At 31.1% G+C, this 27,054-nt stretch overlaps 1 protein-coding gene across 2 annotated transcripts in view; it reads left to right on the forward strand.

Annotated features, from left to right (window-relative positions):
* Nucleotides 1–341: 341 nt before the first annotated feature.
* LOC127718868 (epidermal growth factor receptor-like) overlaps nt 342–27,054 on the forward strand; it is a 213,534-nt gene continuing 186,821 nt past the window's right edge. For both annotated transcript variants that reach the window (XM_052224917.1, XM_052224918.1), the window contains exon 1: nt 342–542. In XM_052224917.1, the coding sequence (XP_052080877.1) occupies nt 449–542 (94 nt within the window). In that variant the 5' untranslated portion in view covers nt 342–448. The remainder of the gene's footprint in view (nt 543–27,054) is intronic.

A 27,054-nucleotide genomic window follows, 5' to 3' on the forward strand; every position in this document is an offset into this window, starting at 1 on the left:
AAAATCAACCCCCTTAAAAACACATGAATAAACTACAGGAATTCTGACTAGTTACGAGTGTTGCCAAATTTTTATTCTAATGATATTCAATGAATACCCGAAAATGTTAAATTAAATAAAGTATCAAACTAGCTAGTTAAGTTATAAAGTAGCAAGAAATAAAACATGCCAAGTGAGCCATGAAGCGTACATTAGAGTTTTATCAAGATAACGAATCACGATTCTTGGATTGATTTAACAAATATTTCGATATTACGATATCACAAACAGCTGATTATAGTAGTAAGATCATAGTAAGCTCTGTAAAGATGAATGGACAGGCTTTTGATGACGTTATTTCCGGTGGCGCAGTTAAACAAACGCATGTTTATTTGTATCTACAGCGGGGAAGTCCAAGTAGGAATTAACATGAGTTTTGGAACTAACTTTTAATAACATATTTTCTGAAATGGCTTTGGATATAGATTTATTATTGTATACATGTATTCTTTTTGGGAGTTGTTTTTTCCATGGATATGGACTAATATCAAATCCTGAACACGGTAGGTGTTTCATTTTATTTTAGTTATTTTTACCTTATCCAGGTATACTTTAAACAGTTATAGAAGACGTCCCATTTTAGTGCTGTTATAAAACGAAAAATATATTTATTAGATTTTAGGATTTAATCAAATGTTATTCTTCATAGATTTTGGTCTGGTAGTGTTATATATTCCAATCAGGTACACTAAATAGAATATTTAGGTTAAATTTACAGGTAAGGTTTCGGGTCATTGAAAAAGTTATTCAAACGACAAAATAGGTTCCGTAGTCGCTCATATTCTTAGAAATCATTTTTCTTTATTTTCGTTCTGTTGTTATCCAATTATGTGAAACTTGATAAGAAAATCCTATTTTATATATATTTATATAACACATCTTTGAAAGTTGAATAGTTTAATATTACAGACACCAAGTACATTATTACAACAATCCCAAAAATTCATGCAGTGAATATGTCAAATCAAAATACCTTTACATTTATTTACACCTTCACAATAAAATTATCTTCATTACATAACAGTTTTTAATAAACATGTTAAAACATAAAAATGTTGGTTCCACTTGTAAATAGAGTGGTGTAAAAGTTATCAGTCTGCATTCTTTGGGAGTGAATGTAGTTTTGTGAATGAACTGATTGCCAATACCATCCTTTATGTGTATTTGAATATTTTTATCTTGTATTAATGAGTATGCAATTACAGGGTAATTAAGCAAGAGTCTGTTGGCAATGATTTTGTTTATATTGTCAATATTATCACTGATTGTAATCAAAACATGTGTTTTGACCCCTGTTCACTCATCACTTCATGCTTAATGAAAATGTGATTTACGCTTTTTACAGAAAAGAAAAGTAACTAATTGAAATAGATATAACCATTATTAAGTCCATTGGCAGAGAGCAATAATATAACAGTTTCCTTATTTCACTTTCGGTGTAGAAATACTTTGTAAACTGCATGATTTATCAGACTTCAACTTGATTAAATATTTGTAATCAGCATGCTACTATCAATGATACACAATGATATTACTTTTCAATACAATGTTGAAAAATTAAATTCAATTTCCCAATTGAATTTAAATTCAGTTTTGAAAGTGATGTCACAGCTCTTTAACATGAACTACAATGACATTGGTGTCATCAATTCCTGAAAATGCAATTTTAATTAAAGAAACAAATCACTTTTCTGAATATTTGATATTACACTTAATCATACACCATGGGACCATTTTATTTCCAGACCAATGAAAGAAAAAGAAAATTGATCTATAGGTAGACCATTTGATGAACCTAATATTTAAGTTCAGAAATGTTATGACTGGATTGCAAGTTACCAATATTTAATGAATAGAAACATAAAACGTGTTCATTTTTTGTTACATGTTAAAAATGATCCTACAGCTAGGAATAATAAGGTTAGTGTAATAGTCCCAGTCCTACAGTTACAAATTTATAGTAGAAGCATTTAACTTGGTTTTCTTGTGTGTGATATTCCAAAAGTTAAAGTTATTCTCAAATGTACAATAAACTAAAAGTCATGAAAGTGCCAAAAGGATTAAATATTTACAACAAAATATAATCGATATTTGTCTTCCTAATTCTACATGCTTCAATTCCAAGGAAAAAATATTCCAAGATTTCAAGAAAAATACATGTATCTGAAGGTCAATTTCACATTGAAAAATGGAGATTTTGTTTTTGATATTTCAACCAAGAATAAATTAAATATTAAATCTGGTTTAAAAGAGTTCAATTAAAAGATTGAATACCATCTTGACAAAATTATTAAAAAAGTAGTTCACAGCAATTATAATTAAAAAGGCTTAGTAAGAGATGTAAACTTTAAGAATTTTAATGGAAAAAAAATGCTTAAAAAGAATAGTGTTGTATATAGTGTATTTTGTTGAAAGACAACTTGTGACAAAATTTTGGCTGAGTAGCCATTGATTTTCTAATAATAACTTTATTTGCAAGTAACACCCATATAGGTCAAGCAAAAACAAAAGATAATGCTCAATCAAGAATTACAAGAAACCAAAATATTGTAAGGATAATGTAACTTTTACATACCCATTATATAAATATATTTATTATATATATGTAAATTTTATTTGCAAATTACACCCATATGAGCCAAGCAAAAAAACATAAAAATATATATTCAATTGAGGATGAATATCACCTCTTATACTATTGTGCTTAAATAAGCCAACTCTGAAAAGCAGATACTCTGAATTAATGTATGTATCATTATTTACTGTTAGGCTGAGAAAAAAAAAATCCGTGTTTCCGGTAACCCGACCGACCCTGTTTTTTAGCCCTGACCCTAATTTTTTTATTGGATCTTCAAAAAAAAAAATCCGACCTACCGACCCTATTTTTCAAAATGATGTTACCGGAAACACAGATTTTTTTTTTTAGGCCTTATTAACAATCTGTCACCCAGTGTTCTTTGCATTAAATTACTAAATAAAACTTGATTTGATGTACTGGGCTCTGACATGTAAAATGTATCTAGGAAAAAGCAACCAAACAACACATAAAAAAGGAAAACCTATTTAAGTTCAGCATATGATATTATTTTAATATATTTCACATTTTACTGTTCAATTTTGACTAATTTGACACACACTGTTCAATAGTTTTGCTCCTAAGTTATCTTTTAAATAGCGATTGTTTCTTGTTTCCCTTTTAAAACAATTAAAATTTTACTGATCATCCATATATGTGTTTAATACAGAGAGTTGTGGCCCTTTATTGTCTTGCAAATTTGAGGGCTTTTTTTTATGGATATTAAATTTCACTTGATCTAAGACCATAAGCTACAGGCCAAGTTTGCAGGATTTTGACATTGGACATTAATGTTCACAGTTATGCTGAGGGCAGGTGTATTTGTGATCAATATAACCTCTTAATAATTCTAGTTAATTAATTAGTAAAGAAAATTATGGCATTTTCCTATTAATTATTTTTACATATATTTTGTCTAATGTTGTGGTATATACATTGTAAAGCAGTCCATGGAGTTGCGAAAATGAGGTCCACATTGGTCAATTATCTATATACTTATTTAATTATTTATAACTTGACTTGTTTAGAACTTTTTTCATGTGTTGTATGTTTCTTATGTACCGGTACATGTAATATTTGCATTTTAACCTGTCATGGTTTACATTTTTACAATCCAAAATTACATTTCTCTCTTAATCAAATCAATCTTATATATATAGAATATGTGGACTGCATTCAATTTTTGTCAAATGCTGACTGTCTGGATTAAAATTATTCAAACTGTAAAAAAGTGGGTCCAGCAATTTCCTGTCAAAACAGTGACCATCACTGATGATACTTAAGGGTGGCTCTTTAGAATTATACTTGATGAAAAATATCCATAAATTTTATAATATATATATAGATGTGTGTGTGTATAGTCACTCAAAATTGTACTGTTTAAGATTATGTTTCAAACTGCTTTTTTTGCATATAATCTCCATATTTAAGTGTAATGTGCTGTGAAAACCAAAAGCAGAGATAAATTTCAAGGGTTGAGGAGCATCACCCTTGAAGGCTGTGATAATCCTGCAATATAATGGTCTTGATATAAAGGTCCCTTTTTAACATGCAGGTTGCATTGTAAACTGCATAACCATAAAACTACTGTGTTATTTCTTTGTGATAAGACAATTTGGTGTCCAGTTGAATGTCAGTGTGATTACTTCCAATTGTTCTGAATACATTATGACTTGCACTCAGTTTATTTCAAGGTTACAAATTGTTTTTTTGTTCATTCTTTATATCAGTATATGTAGAAAAAACATTAAAAGTGGCAAACTTATGGATTGAAATTGAAACATCTATGAAAAACATCCAAGTTACTTAGATAATTAACTTAATAATTAATACTTACTTCTTCAATCATGAATTGTGCCCTCAGATACCAAAGTTACACCTGTCAGTTATACAAGCAGAGGGAAACATGATCTATATCTAACTACTGTCAATATTTATAACATTACTTTCAACACTTAACTTAGCTGCTGTCTATCATAACATATTTATATTCTTCTGTTAGTTGTTACATTACAACAGGGATAACACTATTGTTTGGGCAGTACAGATTACCTTATATTCATCACATACTTTCTAATATATGGATATACAGATCTTGTAAGAGAACATTCAGAAGGGCATCTACATGACTCTTTATTCTGCCTTTCAAATTTACACCATTTTTGTTGCTGAAAGACGACCAATATCTCTGAAAATGACATCTAAAAGTAACTTTCATAGGAACAACAAAGGGCCTAAATGACATTTTTATTTTATTGATACATGTACTTTAAATTTAATTAATTTGGAAAATGTTTATAAAATATACTATCCACACTTATCGTTAAGTTTTTCAAGCTCTGGTCATATTAATATGTATGTATCCTATTAAAAGCTCAGTATTTGCTTTTGGAATAAAAGATAATTATTATTTTGCATGCTGGTGTTCAAATTAGTGTGGGTCCGATGAACTCAGGACGGACTCTTTTTTCATACAACTCAATTCAATACAGTATTTTTATGCCGAAACACTATCATCATTCATGACTATAATAATGTTTTGACAAGCAATCAAATAAAGATAATATAATAAAATAGAACAACACTAACATGTCTACAACAGTTGTAAACTAGTTCAACATATTTGTAATAACTATAAGTCAATAATATTTAAAAAGTATTATTAAGTCACCTGGCCTAAACGTTGTTTGAATTTGACTGTGCCCAGGGTTACTTATTAATTTTAGTTGCTTTGTTTCATCTACATTAGCAAAATTTAAGAAGTCCTTGTTTATATTATTCATATATCTTTAAAAGTTCTCTTAATTGTCTTTATATTTTTGGCTATTTGAACAAAATGTTTTTCATCTTCCAATATATTGCAATATTTACAGTCTCTAATCCCTCTGGATAGTATCTTTGCCTTTTTCTAATTAAAGAGTGTGTTAAATTTAGTTAATAATTTTTCTAGAACTTGTGTGATTTCCCTAGAATTCTTTATTTAAGTTAACCTTTGATAAATTTTGCTGCTTTTTGATTGAAGTTATTTATTTTTTTCTCTATTAATGTTAAAAAATGATATAAAATATTTTTTTAAATTTTTATTACTTACACCTTTATTTAAATCTATAATTTGGGATTTTGAATTTTTTATATTATTTTCTTATAAAATATCAGTAAGGGAGAATGTATTCAGGTGCGTGTTCCTTCTGAATATATTTTTCATCAAGTTTATAGGCTTCTTTTATTAAAGGGTTTATGCTTTTTGAATTAATTATTGTAAAGTTTGAGAAAATATGTTTCCCTCTGTATGAAGTCTATTAAGCTTTGCACATGCACTTAAATTAATAGACTATTTTCATATTACCGACTTTTGACTCCGGATTGTATAACTTTTCGACAGGTTAATCTCCTAATCTGTGGGGGGACATCTTGGTACTCAGTCAAGAGCAACCAAAAGAAGTAAAATCAAGCTTACAATCAGTACAATTTTCTGTATAATGTTTTCTATAGACAACAAAATCATCAGAAAACAGCAAACTTCCCCCTAAATTGCACCGATTATATGTTTGATTTTACTTCTTTTGGTTGCTCTTACTTGACAAGAGTACCAGGATGTCCTACCACTGATTAGGTAACCTGTAAAACAAATATAAACTCTGGAGTCAAAAGTCGGTAATATGAAAATAGTCTTATTAGTTTAATGCAGATTTCTTCCCCTTGAACATTTTTACAAAGATTTAGGTGGACTTTTTCAGTTGTCCTAATTGGTTTTGTTTAAAACCAAATTGAGAGTTGATGAGTTTATTGACAATGAGGGTCGGTTGAAAACAAAACATTACGACAATAGAGATGATTTCAGCTTCCCAATATATCTCCCAGTTGATACATATTCCAGGGCTTGTGTTTTCTATCATGATTTCCTTGATAGAGGGTTGCTGCTCACAAGGAAGCTCTTAAACCAAGAGTTCCAAGTGGTGAAGTTGAAATCGTCCCTTCGTAAATTTTACGGACGCCATCTAGTTGGTTGACCGTTATGGAATATCTGTTTCACAGATGAAAATGGATATGTTCCAATTGTCATAACTATAATCCTGCTCCCTTTTCCCCAAATGTGTTCTACCAAATTAGACTTATCACCGGGTTTGACATTGTTCTTACATGCGCAACACGACGGATGCCACATGTGGAGCAGAATCTGCTTTCCCTTCTGGAGCACCTGAGATCACCCCTAGAGTTTGGTTGGGTTGGTGTTGCTCAGTCTTTAGTTTTATATGTTGTCTTTTGCATACTGTTGTTTGTTTGTTGGTCTTTTTCTTTTTTAGCCATGGAGTTGTCAGTTTATTTTCGACTTATGAGTTTGAATGTGCCTTTGGTATCTTTCCCCTCTCTTTTATCTTATAAAGTAGTAATTGGTTTATTTATATCACTGTTTTAAGCAGCATAAACTGATAGATACTACAGAATATTACCAGAGAATAAGGGAGCTACCATTTGATTTTTATGGGGGGCTAGGATGAAAAATTTTGTCCTGCATTTTTTTTAGTTGTAATCTCTATTTTATTACCTTATTAGATAATAGAATAAGAATAAAATATTTATTGTTCCAATTAAGGGCCCTTGATGTGCAGCATGACATTTTTATGTACACAAAACAAAACTATGATTTTGTAAAAAAAAAAAAAAAAAAATACATTAAAACATCAAATGTTCATAAATTTCTTCAATCATCTTACATAAATCATGTACATTTTATTATTTTTAATTATCATTCATTGTCTCCAGTAAGTGTAAGTCGACTTGAGCAAAGTGTTTAACCTTATTTCCTTGATGTATGAGATAGAAATCTCTCTGATAGCATCACTGCTTCTGTGATTACTCTCAAGGATTTTATAAAGAGTCTGTATTTTCCATCAAAGGCTCTATCTGTCTATTTTTTTTGTTTGCTTACGTCAAGCTTTATCATGGAATAATCACTACTTTTATCATTTAATACTTTTTACCAATTTAATAGATAATCACCAAAACAACAAAAGTATCTTTCATACTGAAATTTTGATTCTACTAACTGACATAACATTAACCTGTAGGCAATATTAATATTTACACAGACACAGGAATATCAAAATTCTTCATTTAGCATAATTTTACAGATACTTTGAGTATTTGTGAAATAATGATGGCATTGAATTGTTTACATGTATAAAGTGAAACCTGATTGTTTGGCATCAATGTGACATTGTCAGAAAAATATGCACTTCACAATTCGGTCCAGGCTTTTCAATTATGGTTTAGATAATGATAGTCCTAATATTTTGGTATAATGTGTCACTTTTATGGTGTTACATTACCCTTGATGGGAACTTCCCTTCATATTGCCTTTATTTATTTGTACACATGTACACTTATCAAATGAAAATATTTAAATTGGGGTTATGACTTAATGTTAAGGTGTGTGTGTGTGTGTGTTAAGTAGCTTTAATTGAGCTTCAAAAATCAAGATTTATGCCAGGAAAGATGGAAATGCAATATAGCTATAAATTGAAATTTGTGAATTATGAAGTGATAATTTTTTGGTTTATCTTTTGATATATCTTGTATAAAAAAAAAGGTGCATTTTGTTATAAATTGTAATAGTCATTGTTAACATCATATTCAATTATTTTTTGTATAATAAGTGCCCCAGGCTAATTTTTAGAGTAATTTTATAAATGCATGATTTATGACAATGTTTTTTTTTTTAAGAATTTGTCCACTTTGAATTAGAGAGAGGTTCAACACTGCACCACATCCTTATGTACTTAATCATGGACTTGTACATGATGACGCTTTAGAAACCACCAATAGCAATCTGACCTAGCTCCATTTTGACAAATATTCTGGCTGTGAAGATTGAAATGTTACCATCACACCTTCAAATCAATCAAAGTATTTTCCTTTCACATTTAATTTCAGTAGCAGTTGAACACTTGGTTTGACTTTACAATTACAAACAGTCAAACTTTTGTTTTCACTGGTATACTTACTTAAGGGCATACGATACAGTAGCAGGAGCAGATAATAACGTTTTCAAAAATGTTCGTGTTGTTTTCGCGACGTTGTTAAACAAAACAATGTAATTTCGCGATGTTTCTAATAAGAACGATTACATTTGGGGACGTAGCTTTAGATGTATTGACATTTGCGGAAAATCCATTGACGTCATAAACCCGGTTTGGCGGATTTGAAAAAAAATACCTGCTAAGAAAATCGTTGATATCACAAGAATTGTTATATTTATTCATTAATAATGAACTTCAGAAGTAAACAGTATTAACTTGAGATGTGAAAATTCAAATCCATATTCAAAATTTTGTGTGTGTTTTATTTCATATAGGAAATGAATAAAAGATATGTAAATAATCATATGTCGATGAGACAGAAACCCAACTACACAAAAAGCACAATAAGTAATTTTGATATCAACGTACTGTCTTGATCAATATATAATATCTACACTATTTGGCAAACTATAAATCGTATGGAGAATTTTACGGATAAATTTAACAGACTATCAACAAAATGACAAAATAACATAATACATAAAGACAACGTCTCATACTGATCCTGACTTCGTATAGGTACATTCAAAAGTTAAACGGTATTTTTAGAATTTAAACCAATGGAATATATATGGGTATGAAGAAGAACTGTCAGTTAAACAGACACATTTATAAGCCCCGTATTATAGACCAAAATGAAAACGCACCGGTTGATGTGCTAAGCATATCCCCTATGTACATATTGAGAGAAAAAAATAAAAAAAGAATGTTGACCAAAGACAACAAATATGAAGTTTCTATGTAAGGTAGTTTCTTAGATAAGAAACAAAATATTTGTTGGACATCGGACAAACAATGTGGTTGCACCCACTCCTAGATTGGAGGTATAATACAAAAAGTAAGGGAACAGTCATTTAACGTCAAAGGAGGGGGGGGGGGGGGGGGGGGGGGTTGTTATGTTTTTATCCTAAAAAAATATTCTGATCCCATATTTTATGAAAAAAAATATTGTGGTCAAGCAGATGACAAAAAAAAAAAATTCTGAATCCAGATTATTCCCATACCTTATAGTGTTAAATTTTGAAAAAAGATTGATAGCACCGAAAAAAAACCCCAAAAAATGTCTGACTAAATGGTTGCTCCGTAAGTCAATAATTATATGCACCGTAATAAAAAAAAATACCCTGAAGACAAGTTTAGGTAACTTATCTAATGATACAGAATCATGCAATTTCATGCTCTAATACCGACTGCTGTACTTCCTATGAAATGTTAACTACACCGTAATGGACTATATTGAGACAATTATGACATGAATTTGTTCAAAACAGCTCTAAATATTCACTTTTTAAACATGTTCAGAGTAGTTTCTAAGCTTACCTGATTTAGTGTGGGTATGGTTTTGTGTTCATATAATGCCTATAGAGTAGGCCCTTAGTTTTCTTGTTTGAATCATTTCACATTTTCATATCGGGGTTTTTAAAGCTGACTAAACGGTGTGGCTTTTGTTTTTTTTTATTGTTGAACTTGAAGGACGTATAGTGACCTTTACTTCATTTATCTTCATCATTTGAACTATGGTTGACAGTTGTCTCATTGGCAATCATTCCAATTGTCCTGATTTTTGTCGAGCCTTCGACTTTTGTCGAAAAAGCCAGACATAGCGATCCTACATTCAGTCGGCGGCGTCGTTGCAGGCGGCGTCCACAAATATTCACTCTGTGGTTAAAGTTTTTGAAATTTTGATAACTTTCTTAAACTATCCTGGATTTCTACCAAACTTGGACAGAAGCTTGTTTATGATCATAAGATAATAATCAAAAGTAAATTTTGTAAAAAAAAAAAAAATTCCATTTTTTCCGTATTTTACTTATAAATGGACTTAGTTTTTCTGCCAGGAAACATTACATTCACTCTTTGGTTAAAGTTTTTGAAATTTTAATAACTTTATTAAACTATCCTGGATTTCTACCAAACTTGGAAAGAAGCTTGTTTATGATCATAAGATAGTATCCAGAAGTAATTTTTGTAAAAAAAAAAATCCAGTTTTTCCGTATTTTACTTATAAATGGACTTAGTTTTTCTGCCAGTTAGCATTACATTCACTCTGTGGTTAAAGTTTTTCAAATTTTAATAACTTTCTTAAACTATCCTGGATTTGTACCAAACTTGGACAGAAGCTTGTTTATGATTAAAAGCTAGTATCTACAAGGAAATTTTGTGAAAATTTTGTTCCATTTTTTCCGTATTTTACTTATAAATGGACTTAGTTTTTCTTCCAGTCAACATTACATACAGTCTGCAGTATAAGTTTTTAAAACATTTATTAGATTCATAAACTATCCTGGATTTTTACCAAACTTGGACAGAAGCTACTTACAATCAAAAGATAGTATAGAGAGGAATATTTTATTAATTTTTTTCCTCATTTTTGTTGAGCCTGCGATTAACTGCAAAAGTAGGCGAGACACCAGGTTCCGCGAAACCCTTACAAATTTTTATATTATCACACTTACTTTATAAAAAAATTGAAAACAACACGTTTAATAATTACATGCGTCTGAAGCACTTTTCTGGATTTACCTTCATCAGGAACGCTCAAAGCCAAACATTTGAAATCTGAGGAATGTATAAGTACCGAAACAGTTGAAGAGCTATATGACAAAAATACCTAAAACAAATAGCCAAATCCATCTAAGGTCAACTTTGCCTGAGGGAGTTGAAACCTTAGTTTCTTTATAATTTCAAAATTTATAAACGGGCAATTTTAGAAAAGTTTGTTATAAATCATGTCAGTACCGAAGTACTGACTACTGAGCTGATGATACCCTCGGGGACTGATAGTCCACCAGCAGGGGTCATAATTGTTTCACATTGTGTCATGTCGGGGCCTTTTAAATAATTAAAACTAGCATGCTCAGCTGTGTTGTCTACATGAATTGTAGGACTTATGTCGGACAGAGATGCACATTATTTTTTTAATCAGATTTATCTTTTTTGTTTCCCAACATTTCTTTTTCTAAAAGTAATTTACTAGAATACTTTTTCTATCCAAGTTTCGTAACAATTCATAAAGGTTTGGCAAATATTTTATGCTATTTTACGGGTAACCAGCTTTATAAATTTTGAAGATTAATATCATTGCTTTCGAAAAAAAAAACCCTTGGCTATACCACTGAAGTTGTCAGCGTAGTCGTGAACGGCGGAAAAGATTTCACGACGTTGTTGCGATTAAAACTTATGTTAACATAGTTTAGCGTCTTATTGGCATATGTCCCGATTGCCATTAAAAATCAAGGTTTTTTGCTTTTATTGAAAAAACAAGCACATGGACCCCCAGTTTTTTCTTTTGCAATAAATCAAGTAATGTTTAAAGAACGCTCCGCCAAAATGTTAAGAAAAAATCAATGATCGAATTTTTTCTGCACTTCTGAATAGACGCTAAATTATTGTCAATTTCTTTATTTCACTAATAGTAATATAAATTCATAAAATAACAATTTGGTTAAACCTTAGATTTGTTACAGCATGTTGATGCCATAGATCTAAGGAACATTTTACAAAAAAACCCGCTTAAGTTATGACTGTTCGTTCAAAAGTATTGTTACTTTCCGTAAAAGTCCTTATTTATGGAATTTCAGTGTTTTTACCTCAAATATGCAAATTTCAAACCAAATCATCTCAAAAAGTAAGTAATGAAGGTATATTTTTTTTTTACATATTTCAAAAGTACACATTGAAATTGACCTTCTACCAAAATTTCAGGAAAAAATCAATGAGGGAACTCTTCTGTATCGTATGCCCTTAAAGCTTTACTGCTTTTGATATTCTTCAGAACCAGACACATCCTTCACAAAATTCCAAATGAAATCTCAGGAATTAAAAAAAAATAAACTTACTGTAATGTATTCTTTAGCCTTTTCCAAAAACTAATTTTTGGGGAAATGATAACTTTCAAGTTATTTCCCTCACTATTGAGTAAGGGAGCAACCATTTAACTTCAAGGGGGGGTTATGGTTTTTTGTCTGAGTCAGAAATTTTTTTTCGTGTTAAGCGTGATCAATTTTATTTAGTTTTTTAACGCTATGAATCAAATTATTTTTTTTCAATATTTAACACTATAAAGGTATGGGGAAATTCTGGATTCAGAATATTTTTTTTTTGTCATCTGCTCGACCAGAATATTTTTTTCATCAAATTGGGGATCAGAATATTTTTTTAGTGAAAAACCATAACCCCCCCCCTTGAAGTTAAATGGTCGTTCCCTAACTGACAAATTGGAAGCATTGCAGAGCTTGAGAGTATGAAAAGAAGATATATGGATACAAATATTTGCAGCATTGCAATCAAGTTTGGTAACAAAATTAAGATATATGTAAGAAAAAGATTTTCCACAATAAGAACTGTACCAAGAATTATGCAGTTTCAGCTTTATTTTTATACGACCGCAAAAAAATTTTGTGGTCGTATATTGGTATGACGTTGGCGTCGTCGTCGTCGTCGTCGTCCGGCGTCGTCGTCGTCCGGCGTCGTCGTCCGAATACACAATGGTTTTCGCACTCTAACTTTAGTTTAAGTGAATGGATCTCTATGAAATTTTACCATAAGGTTCAATACCACAATAGGAAGGTGGGGATTGATTTTGGGGGTTATGGTACCAACAGTTAAATAATTAGGGGCCAAAAAGGGGCCGAAAATAAGCATTTTTGTAACTTCCAGACATAACTTGTGTGTTATTGTATGGATCTCTTTGACATTGTACTACAAGATTCCATATCACAAAGGGTCGATGATGGGATTGATTTTGGGGTTAATTTCCTCGAAATTTTAGGAATAAGGGGCCAAAAGGGGGCAAAAAACAAGCATTTTTCTAGTTTCATGACAATAATAATGTGTGTTAGTGTATGGATCTTTCTGAAATTTTACTACAAGGTTCCATTTCGCAAAGGGAAAGCTGGAATTGAGTTTTGTGGTAATTGCCCAAAACGTTTAGTAATAAGGGGCCTAAAAAGGGGTGAAAAATAAGCATTTTTTAGTTTCTAGACAATAACTTGTGTTCAAGTGTATGGATCTCTCTAAAATTGTATTACAAGGTACCATACCACAAAGGCAAGGCTGTTATTGAGCTTGGTTTGGGGGGGAAGGGGGGGGGTGATGAATCATAGGGGGGGGGGGTCAAAAAAGGGGTAATTATTTTTTTTCGTTTAAGGAATAAGGGGAAAAAAGGTTAAAAAACTAGGGTTTCCATTTTAATAGACAAATAATTGAGTAAAGAACATTATTTAAAAGCAGTGTAAGGTTGGTAATTCAAACTCATTTAAATATCTCACCTACACTATGTTTGAATTATGTAAATTGGAAATTTGCCAATTATTTTAGTATAATAAACTTCATTGGAAATTTGCCAATATAAAATTTTGCTGATGAAGGTTTTTTGTTTACCTTTAGTCTGACTATGATGTCATTTTCTATTTTAATAGCCTTATGATGTAGTTAAATTTTTTTTAATACTTTTATGATGTATTTTAATGCGCTTTTATGGTTGCAAATTTATTGTTTTAATATAATAAACTCCATTGGAAATTTACCAATAGTTTGTTTATTTTTAGCTATGACTATGATGTCATTTTCTATTTAATTTTAAGGTTACAAATTAATTTCAGTTTTAAATATTATTGTAAAATGTTTGCCCAAAACATTTATTAATAAGTGGCCAAAAAAGGGGGCAAAAATAAGCATTTTTTTAGTTTCCAGACATTAACTTGTGTTCAAGTGTATGGATTTCTCTGAAATTGTACTTAAAGGTACCATACCACAAAGGGAAGTGGGTCAAAAAATTTTTTGGGGGGGGGGGGGGATTTTTTTTCCTTTTTTTTTCTTTAAAATTTTCCATTTTAAGTTGGTTAATTCTGATCACAAAGAGAAAGTTGGAATTGAGTTTGGGGGATAATTGCTCAAATGTTTAGGAATAAGGGGCTAAAAAAGGGGTTAAAAATAAGCATTTTTTTTTAGTTTCCAACAATTAATTGTGTTTAAGTAATTGGATCTCTGTGAAATTGTACTGCAAGGTACCATACCACAAACTGAAGGCTGGGATTGAGTTTGGGGGGGCGTGATGTGTGAAAATTTTCCACTTAAAGTTGGTTAATTATTTCTGATTTAGATATAAAAGCAAATAATAATGATGTGGTTTGATTTTATCAAAAACTTAAATTGAAGTTATGTATATTGTAAATTTAGGTTACATTGGAATTTAAGAATTGGCTTTGGGGTAGGGTTATGGCTCAAACCTTTAAATAATAAGGGAAAAAAAGGTGAAAAAACTAGGGTTTCCAGGTTAATAGACAAATAAGTACAAAACATTATTTAAAAGCAGTGTAAGGTTGGTAATTCAAACTCATTTAAATATCTCACTTACACTGCTTTTAAATTATGTAAATTGGAAATTTGCCAATAACTTTATTGTTAATAAATGCATTGGAAATTTGCCAACAATTTTAGTATAATAAACTTCATTGGAAATTTGCCAATATAAAATTTTGCTGATGAAGGTTTTTTGTTTACCTTTAGCCTTGACTATGAAGTCATTTTCTATTTTTATAGCCTTATGATGTAGTTGAATTATTTAATACTTTTATGATGTGTTTAAATGGGGTTTTATGGTTGCAAATTTATTGTTTTAGTTTAATAAACTCCATTTAAAATTTGGTAATAAAAAAATTTTTTGTTTATTTTTAGCTATGATTATGATGTCATTTTCTATTTTACTTTTATGGTTGCAAAGAAATTTTTATTTTTAGATATTACTGTTAAATGATGCTGATTAAGGTTTTTGCTATGTTTAGCCATGACTATGATGTCATTTTCTATTTTAATATCTGTCATGATGTATTTAAATGGGCTTTTATGGTTACAAAGGAATTTTATTTTTAGATATTACTGTAAAATGTTGCTGATTAAGGATTTTGTTTATTTTTAGCCATGACTATGATGTCATTTTCTATTTTAATACCTTTATTATGTAATTTCCATTTTTAGATATTACTGTTAAATGATGCTGATTGAGGGTTTGAATGCTGGGATTGATTTTGGGGGTAATTGCCTCCAAATTTTAGGAATTAGGGGGCAAAAAACAAGCATTTTTCTAGTTTCATGACAATAACTTGTGTGTAAGTGTATGGATATTTATGAAATTGTACTACAAGGTTCCATATCACAAAGGGAAAGCTGGAATTGAGTTTGGGGGTACTTGCCCAAAACGTTTAGGAATAAGGGGCCAAAAATAAGCATTTTTCTAGTTTCCAGACAATAACTTGTGTTCAAGTGTATGGATCTCTCTGAAATTGTACTGCAAGGTACCATACCACAAATGGAAGGCTGGGATTGTTTTTGGGGGTAATTGTCTCGAAATGTTAGGAATTAGGGGCCATAAAGGGGCAAAAAAACAAGCATTTTTCTAGTTTCAGGACAATAACTTGTGTGTAAGTGTATGGATCTTTATGACATTGTACTGCAAGGTTCCATATCACAAAGGGAAAGCTTGGTTTGAGTTTGGGGGTAATTGCCCTAAACTTTTAGGAATTTGGGGCCAAAAAGGTGCAAAAAACCCAAGCATTTTTCTAGTTTCCAGACAATAATTTGTGTTCAAGTGTATGGATCTCTCTGAAATTGTACTGAAAGGTACCATACCACAAAGGGAAGGCTGGGATTGAGTTTGGGGGTGATGAATCATAAGGGGGTTTCAAAAAATTTGGGGGGGGGGGATTTTTTTTTCCTTTTTTTTCTTTAAAATTTTCCATTTTAATTGGTTATTTCTGATTTATATATAAAAGCAAATAATAATGATATGGTTTGAATAGGTAAATTAAAAAATTTTAAGTTCTTAGACTACTTTCATTCTGTGTGAGAAACCTATGCTGTGTCAAATATTTAATTACAATCCAAATTCAGTGCTGTATCAAGCTTGAATGTTGTGTCCATACTTGCCCCAACTGTTCAGGGTTCGACCTCTGCGGTCTTATCAAGCTGCGCCCCAGCGGAGCATTTTATTTATATAATTCACATAGGCTAAAAAATTCATTATGAAAGTCTGCTTGCATCAAATTCAAAGTCAATATACCATGACTGAGGGGCAGAGTGTCAAATAATCTCTAGTGGCGGATCCAGGGGGGTTCTGGGGGTTAAAACCCCCCCTTTTTTGACGATCAAAGCTTTTGAATGGGGACATATAGTTGGAACCGGGCCCCTTTTATCCTGGGTTGGGAATCCCCCTTTTAAAAATGGCTGGATCCACCCTTGATCTCCATGGAAATGAGACTTCCAAATGATGATACTATACAATAATCGACTTTTGATGAGGTTGATACAATGATTAACCAATCCCAGAGATAGGATATTCACCACCAAGGCCAATGGCTGAGGGCAAATGTCATATCTCTCAGAGGTTGATAAATCATTGAATCAACTGTATCAAAAGTCAACAATTGTTTTATTATATGACTTTTTATCCTTTTCCAAATTTCTAGTATTTGCTCAAGTTTGACTTAAACTGCTCCTTGTTTCTATACTAAATATATCATCTGCTTTTACAGTTGCTCACTTTTATAAGTTGAAAAATTCAATAAATATAAATAAGAAGATGTGGTATGAGTGCCAATGAGACAACTCTCCATCCAAGTCACAATGTATAAAAAGTTAACAATTATAGGTCAAAGTACGGCCTTTAACACGGAGCCTTTGCTCACACTGAACAGCAAGCTATAAAGGGCCCCAAAATGACTAGTGTAAAACAATTTAAACAGGAAAACCAACGGTCTAATCTATATAAAAAACGAGAAACGAGAAACACCTATGAACCACACAAACAAACTACAACCACTGAACAACAGGCTCCTGTCTTAGGACATTTGCATAAAAATGCAGTGGGTTTAAACGTTTTAACAGGCGCCAACCTGACACCCTAACATTTGACAGTAGTGTAACATTACAACATAAAAAGACACACTGTAAAATAAAATTGAAATGGCTTAACTCGAAGTTAAATAAAGATTACTAAAAAAAATACATCAAAAACAAGAAGAAGAGAAAAAAAATACTCCAAAAACAAGAAAAAAAATGAGAAGTTGCATGATGTCATTGACGTTGCCTTGGAATATCTATATTTAGGTACACTTTAGCTGTTCCAAATCTTATATTAACCTCGCATGATTTTTCCTGCAGTGAATATAATGTTGACTCTGTATACTTTTAGCCAATGAGAAAAGAGAATTTTTTTAATCATATAATAAAACTTAAAATACCAAATATCATTGACATAACATAGCTTTATCAGTTCTCCCTTCAGTACTCTCACCAGCAAGGGAAATAACTGGCATACTTAGACAATAACTTGAGAGTAAGACAAAATTCATGATTTCAGAATTGAATTTTGAAAGGTGTATCTATAGGTTTCTTCAACATTTGGTAGGGTAGTATTTACAAGTAGGTTTTTATGTATGGGTTACATGTAGTTTGCTTCTTTCTGGATTTACTCCAAATACTACATACTGCCAAACACATTAAAATAATTTCCCTAGACATAATAGTTAAACCTGACAGGTTTATCTTTATTTCAATTGTTATTAAAAAGTAATATTCTAAGTTGAAAGTCTTAAGTTTGGGACTGAATTGGCACTTTGTAGTTAGTTTCTCAATGTTTTGATCCAATTTAGATATTATCTACTGAGGTTCAATCAATGTTAAATCCATGTGAAGTTGTCTTCATGTGTTATGAGAAGTTGTCTATCAGAGTTATTTTAGGGCAGTGTATATTTTTTGTTTTTGTTATTTTTATCAATGCTTAAGTATGTATTTGACATAGAAAAGAAATAGCAAAAGAAGCTACATGAAAGTTCTTAAAATGATAGGTATATATAGATTATAGAATAAGAATAAGAATAAGAATATTTATTATTCCAATCAAGGGCCCTTGATGGGCAGCATAACATGTACACATAAAACAATACATCATGATTTGTAACAGAAAAACATTTTTATATATTAAAATGAAACATTAAAAAGTTCAGACAGATGTTATTATCTTCATTCTATAAAAAATCACATACATTTAATTCCAGGCAGGATCAGAACTATAAAATCATTACAATTATCATTGTTATTACATACATTAATTAACATTTCGTCTAACATCTAGACATGTAATAATAAAGCTCCCTAAATATTTAAGTATAGACAAATTTTCATTAGTAAATAACCAATCAAATTTTGCCTCATTTGAAAGATATATAAAATTGGGACAGATACAGTTTATCTCCTTGAAAAATATCTCCCTATCATTATTGTATGCTGGACAACTAGTAATAAAATGTTGTTCATCTTCAACCAGATTTAGAGTACATTTCTTACAAAGCCTTTGGTCTCTTTCTATAAAAGATGATAAAACAAAAACTATGTTAGTATATAGATTATAACACAAAAACTATATTTAATTAAAGGGATTGCAGAAAAGCATTTTTTATACGACCGCAAAAATTTTTGCGGTCGTATATTGGTATGACGTTGGCGTCGTCGTCGTCGTCGTCGTCGTCCGGCGTCGTCCGAAGACACATTGGTTTTCGCACTCTAACTTTAGTTTAAGTGAATGGATCTCTATGAAATTTTACCATAAGGTTCAATACCACAAAAGGAAGATTGGGATTGATTTTGGGGGTTATGGTACCAACAGTTAAGGAATTAGGGGCCAAAAAGGGGCCAAAAATAAGCATTTTTGTAACTTCCAGACATAACTTGTGTGTTAGTGTATGGATCTCTCTGAAATTGTACCACAAGGTTCCATATCACAAAGGGAATGCTGGGATTGATTTTGGGGGTAATTGCCTCAAAATATTAGGAATTAGGGGCCAAAAAAGGGGCAAAAAACAAGCATTTTTCTAGTTTCATGACAATAACTTGTGTGAAAGTGTATGGATCTTTCTGAAATTGTACTACAAGGTTCCATATCACAAAGGGAAAGCTGGAATTGAGTTTGGGGGTAATTGCCCGAAACGTTTAGGAAGAAGGGGCCAAAAAGGGGCCAAAAATAAGCATTTTTCTAGTTTCCTGACAATAACTTGTGTTCAACTGTATGGATCTCTCTGAAATTGTACCACAAGGTTCCATATCACACAGGGAATGCTGGGATTGATTTTGGGGGTAATTACCTCAAAATTTTAGGAATTAGGGGCCAAAAAAGGGGCAAAAAACAAGCATTTTTCTAGTTTCATGACAATAACTTGTGTGTAAGTGTTTGGATATTTCTGAAATTGTACTACAAGGTTCCATATCACAAAGGGAAAGCTGGGTTTGAGTTTGGGTGTAATTGCCCGAAACGTTTAGGAATTGGGGGCCAAAAAGGGGCCAAAAACACATTTTTTGTCGAGCCTTCGACTTTTGTCGAAAAAGCGAGACATAGCGATCCTACATTCCGTCAGCGGCGTCCACAAATATTCACTCTGTGGTTAAAGTTTTTGAAATTTTAATAACTTTCTTAAACTACCCTGCATTTCTACCAAACTTGGACAGAAGCTTGTTTATGATCATAAGATAATATTCAAAAGTAAATTTTGTAAAAAAAAAATTCCATTTTTACCGTATTTTACTTATAAATGGACTTAGTTTTTCTGCCAGGAAACATTACATTCACTCTGTGGTTAAAGTTTTTGAAATTTTGATAACTTTCTTAAACTATCCTGGATTTGTACCAAACTTGGAAAGAAGCTTGTTTGTGATCATAAGATAGTATCCAGAAGTAAATTTTGTAAAAAAAAAATTCCATTTTTTCCGTATTTTACTTATAAATGGACTTAGTTTTTCTGCCAGGAAACATTACATTCACTCTGTGGTTAAAGTTTTTGAAATTTTAATAACTTTCTTAAACTATCCTGGATTTGTACCAAACTTGGAAAGAAGCTTGTTTGTGATCATAAGATAGTATCCAGAAGTAAATTTTGTAAAAAAAAAATTCAGTTTTTTTCATATTTTACTTATAAATGAACTTAGTTTTTCTGCCAGTTAACATTACATTCACTCTGTGGTTAAAGTTTTTAAAATTTTAACAACTTTCTTAAACTATCCTGGATTTGTACCAAACTTAGACAGAAGCTTGTTTATGATTAAAAGCTAGTATCTAAAAGGAAATTTTGTGAAAATTTTGTTCCATTTTTTCCGTATTTTACTTATAAATGGACTTAGTTTTTCTTCCAGTTAACATTACATAACAGTCTGCAGTTTAAGTTTTTATTTTAAAACATTTATTAGATTCATAAACTATCCTGGATTTTTACCAAACTTGGACAGAAGCTACTTACAATCAAAAGATAGTATAGAGAGGAATATTTTATTAATTTTTTTCCTCATTTTTGTTGAGCCTGTGATTAACAGCAGAAGTAGGCGAGACACTGGGTTCCGCGGAACCCTTACAAATTTTCTAGTTTCCAGACAATAACTTGTGTTCAAGTGTATGGATCTCTCTGAAATTGTACTGCAAGGTACCATACCACAAAGGGAAGGCTGGGATTGAGTTTGGGGGTGATGAATCATAAGGGGGTTCAAAAAATTGGGGGGGGGGGATTTTTTTCTTTTTTTCCTTTTTTTTCTTTTAAAATTTTCCACTTTAAGTTGGTTATTTCTGATTTATATTTAAAAGCAAATAATAATGATATGGTAGGAGATACACACCAAACAGGATGTGTAAATTATTATATAATAAGTATTGTGCAATAGCAAGAAATTTTCAATTGCACAGTATTGCACAATAGCAAGAAATCTTCAATTGCACAGTATTGCGCAATAGCAAGAAATATCCAATAGCACAATATTGCACAATAGCAAGAAATTGTCAATTGTGCAGTATTGCGCAATAGCAAGAAATATTCAATTGCACAGTATTGTACAAAAGAAGATACTTCGTATAAATTGCTTATTTCTTGACCAATTTCAATGGGGTTTTATTCTTGAATTCTTGGGGTTCTTTAATATGCTGAATCTAACCGTGTATTAAGTTTTTGGATTTTGGGCCCTGTTTTTAAATTGGTCCACATTGAGGTCCAAAGGGTCCAAAATTAAACTTTGTTTGATTTCATCAAAAATTGAATTATTGGGGTTCTTTGATATGCCGAATCTAACCGTGTATTTAGATTCTTAATTTTTGGTTCCGTTTTCAAATTGGTCTACATTAAGGTTCAAAGGGTCCAAAATTAAACTAAAGTTGATTTTAACAAAAATTGAATTCTTAGGGTTCTTTGATATGCTGAATCTAAACATGTATTTAGATTTTTGATTATGGGCCCAGTTTTCAAGTTGGTCCAAATCGGGGTCCAAAATTAAACTTTGTTTGATTTCAACAAAAATTGAATATATGGGGTTCTTTGATATGCTGAATCTAACCATGTATTTAGATTTTTGATTTTTGGGCCCCGTTATCAACTTTGTCCACATTGAGGTCAAAAGGGTCCAAAATTAAACTTTGTTTGATTTCATCAAAAATTGAATTCTTGGGGTTCTTTGATATGCTGAATCTAACCATGTATTTAGATTTTGGATATTGGACCATAATAGGTGAATGTCCAATTTAATTGTTAAGTTCTTAGACCACATTCATTCTGTGTCAGATACCTTTGCTGTGTCAAATATTTAATCACAATCCAAATTCAGAGCTGTATCAGGCTTGAATGTTGTGTCTATACTTGCCCCAACTGTTCAGGGTTCGACCTCTGCGGTCGTATCAAGCTGCGCCCTGCGGAGCATTTTATTAATTGATGCAAAAAAAAAAAAAAAACAAAAAAAAAAAGCAGATTTAAGTCTGTCTCAAGTGTGACTTTTAAAAATATTTCTTTCAAATAACCAACAAACAAAGACTTTTGTTGGATACCTTTTAATTTGGTTTCCAGACATGTATTTATTTACTGTTTGAGCATAATAATTTTTTTTGCATATAGAAAAAGTTACTTAACCAATTCTTTTTACCTGCTGCAATTTAATGTAACCTTGCAATACACAATTCCTCAAGTTTAACAATTATTTTTTTGTAAAAAATCATTTTCTAGTAAAATGATTTTGGTGACTGTCGAAAAAATCATCTCCTAGTAAAATGTGAGACACACAATAATTTTTATGATTTTTTTTTATAAGATATCTAAATTTATTATTGGAGCCTCTTGTTTTCTGACCAGTGTGTTTGATCTTTATTGAAAAAATAATTGTGATTTTATCAAAGTTATATGGAGAATACCAGTAAGACAGGAAACCAGAGGCACCTGTTACAGATATGATCCTCCCTGAGAGAGATAAAACTGGTAGAATTCACACCTTATCTATGTTTGAAGTCTTGGAGTTTCTGATGAAGTTGTCTGATTAAAATCTTAATCGTTAAGGAGGAAAGTTACAACATCATCACAGCTGTGTGGATACATCTGCTTTCAAGATTTTATTTGTCTTCATTTTGCATGTTTTATTGAAGCCAATTTATGGATAAAGTCACTGGATAACCATTTCAGGTCTTTACTACATGATAAAAACAAATCAGATTTAAACATTCTCCAATATGAAAAATAATTATTTTACTAATGTTTTATATCTTATATCCAATCAATTACATGTAACTTGAATTATTTTGAAGTTTGATTTTTTTTTTGGATGAGGGGGTCATAATTTTTCTCTGTGACATTATACATATATCCAGGACTTTATGATAGTAATATCACCTGAATTGAAGGAGATGAGTATTTAATCAGACACAATAAAACTAAGGACACAATGTTCATAACAAATAGACTTAGAAAAGACTATGACATTCCTGACTGCAAGAACAGTCTCATATATACATATCTAAACCATGGATAAACTTCTTTTCCCTCCTTTGCCTCTTTTTAACTTAATAAAGTTTGACCACCTCTTATACTGAATAATCATCAGGATTAACCTCCTATCGGCTACTCTTTAAGGGATATATATTTATCAGATTCAGGGATATTTATTATGAAAGGAAGGCATATATCCTGGGAGTGTAAGAGCAAATAAAAGGATGACAAAAATGTATTAAATGCCTTCTTCCCAGCAGTTTTCATTTAACTTGTTTATTAGTAAATAGTATGCATTAGTGACCTCAATTGTATGAAGAAAATTTTTCATCAATAAAATGTCTTATGAAGTGAATTATGATAGCAGGATATTATAGGATCAGTTTTATATCACAGTTATAATTTTTCTAATCAATAAATCAAGCCAACTATGATGACATAATATTTTACTTGATACTGATTTTTTCCATGAAGTGGTTGAGAAACCAAAAATTGAGATTTTCCTTGGAGAGGTTGGTTACAATGAATGAAAGTGGTCAATTTCAGACTTCCTGTGATGTCTACGAGAAAATATAGGTGTATGGTTTGCAACAGAACAAGTTTTTAGACTGTAAGACATTGACTACCTAAGTCAGGAAGTTAAATTCAATGAGCATTATTTTTTATTAGTATGCCACAATAAAAGTATTCCATATATATCTGTAATACTAAAGGAACAAATTTGCTCAAATTGAAAGAGATATAGTCTAGATGGTACACAGTGGAAAATCTAGTGGCAAACAATTATCTCCCTTGCAAACACTAAGACTTGGCACCCTTCTAAGTGTTATATATTGAATGGCACATTTTATGTGAGGACTTTACTGATTATAAATTCACAAGAAAGCAATCTGGTAAAAAGTAATGATGAAAAAAGTGAGATACAAATAAAATTACAATATAATTTTATCTCTTAAGCTGTAGTTCTAAGTAAAATTGGTTTGAAAAGGTGCAATGTGAACAAATTCCTCTTTAACCAACCTCAATATAAGATTTTTCTACTAGGATGAGGTTCAGGAATACATCTCAACAAAATTGAGTATATGAGGGTCTGGATGGGATTTACAAAGTAGTGAATAATGGCCAATACTACAAAAAATTGGGCCAACAAAATAATGAATAGAGAAAAAAAGGCCAAAACAGTAAAGAATAGAGAAAAATGGGGTGCTAAAATTTAAAGATAGAGAATAATGGGGAAAATTTATAAAGAATAGAGAAAATTGGCTTAAAAATCAAAGAGCACAGAATTGAAGGACCCCCCCCCCCCCCCCCCCCAATAAGCATTGAAGGGAAAAACACAGACAGCAAATAATTTTGTACATGTTAATTGAAATGATCTATTCTTGGAATTGTTAAATAAAAAAAGGTAAGATATATATATTAATGGATAATAGTTTTTTCTTATTTGACATAACTTTTAAATCATTATAATCACACATCATTTAAGCAATCTAGTGATTTAGGGGAGGGCAAGGGGCCCTAAGTTAGCCCCCGTACTATATGGTTAATGTATAGATTTTTTACATGTACCTCTTCAAACGTTGTCTTCATGTCTCAATCCAAAGGTTGTCACTGCAATTAACTGTTGAGGATATGCAATATTTCATTCTAAACTAAAATCCAATTGTATTGCTCTATTTAAGACTAAACCATAGGAATATGAACTTAAATCTCATATTGAGATATATATATAAAATATATTTGGTGTGAGCCCTGTCAGTTCTCCCCTGCAAGCAATATTTAATGTTTTACTGTAATAACCCTTAGAGTAAACTTACAAACCTTTATGCACATACAAATTTCAGAACAAGGCTCAGGGTTACAATCAACCATTAGATATTATGGGCGCAGCCAATATTTTATGAAGATTACATGGTATTCAGTTTCAATTAAGAGTATGGCTAATCTGGCTAATCCTGATTCTCCTTAAATTTATTTAACATTGTCACAATTGTAGTACTTAAAGGCCATTTCTGAAACTGAACAAAATGGCCTCAAGGATAAATATAAAAACTCTGACTACATTTTTTTTGTAGTTTTTCTTTGATCCATAATAATAAAAAAAATGGTAAAACTTATATGGAATGGAAATGGCAAAATAGTGCTACTCTGCTGCTTTTTGTTTTTTAAAAATATTAAAATTATATGCATTAAGAAGGATAAGCTATGGAGTCAGTTTCCAGTATTAAACCTAAGGTAGAAATAGACAAAACCAAAAGTAAAGTGAGATAAAGATGTCTGGCTCTCCCAGTTTCAGACAGACAGTAAAACAGAACTGCCCATCACCTTTATAGATATAAATGTAACCAATATTGAACAGATAGGATAGGTCTAAGATTGAGTTCCCTGCTTTGAGATAAAAAAGAAGTAAATCTTAATGTCTGTAGTTACCTGTTTGGTGATAAGAGTTTTACATCTCTTTTATGTTTTATTTATTGTAAATATAAATAAACTCTTAAACATCTAACAGACTTCTAGATACCTGTTGAGGAAATGCATTATTTCATTCTACAAGATTTAAAAACATCAGATTTTATTGCTCTAAAACATATATGAACTTATAAATTTCTTGTATAAAAAAATGATGGGCGAATTGGTAACAACATTCTGCTCTGTAAACCTTCATAGAAAAAAGAGGTTACAACATTCTGCTCTGTAAACCTTCATAGAAAAAAGAGGTTACAACATTCTGCTCTGTAAACCTTCATAGAAAAAAGAGGTTACAACATTCTGCTCTGTAAACCTTCATAGAAAAAAGAGGTTACAACATTCTGCTCTGTAAACCTTCATAGAAAAAAGAGACAGAAGATACCAAGGGGAGAATAAAAACTCAAAAGTCAAAGAGAGTAAACACTACATAAAAAGGGAAAATACTGAGTAACACTTAACTACTGCTGGTATAAATATTATTTAGAGTATTTTCATTAAATAATTTAAAATGAGCTGGGTCGTATAGAATTCATTAGTGTTTGTCTTTTTACATCGGATGACCGTGAGGGCATTCCGGTGTATTGCTGTCGCCTAGATTTCCATTACGTAACTTTCGTGTTGGGATTGTAACCGATCTATAAACATGATAATTTAGCAGACATTATCGAGTGCAAAATAACATTCCTTATCGCTTGTTATAAATTCGTATTTTCAATGGATACTCCTAAAAATATTTTTTTTAGAACATTAATTAATAATATGAAAATGTTTTGTCGTTAGAAATATATATATATTTAAAAAATCTTTAATATCTATGCACACGTACAGAAAATGTGTGTTAACGCATGCGGAAGAATATCTCAAGAACGTTTGCAATCTCCCACGCAGAGTTATCAGTCCTTGTTCTCTGTCAAGGACCGATAACTCTGCATGGGAGATTGAAAGTTTGGCAGGAAAATATGAATGCCTACTCAAATCCAATCTATTAGAAAAATCGAATTATTACAGAAGAGTGTCCACCATGCACTTGCACTGCACTATTATTAATATAGTAGAATAGAATGATATACAAATGGATGAAAATTATATATACATGTAACTGTAATATACAAATATT

Source organism: Mytilus californianus, unplaced genomic scaffold, assembly GCF_021869535.1.
Source record: "Mytilus californianus isolate M0D057914Y unplaced genomic scaffold, xbMytCali1.0.p SCAF_10, whole genome shotgun sequence".
NCBI classification, from domain to species: Eukaryota; Metazoa; Mollusca; class Bivalvia; order Mytilida; family Mytilidae; genus Mytilus; species Mytilus californianus.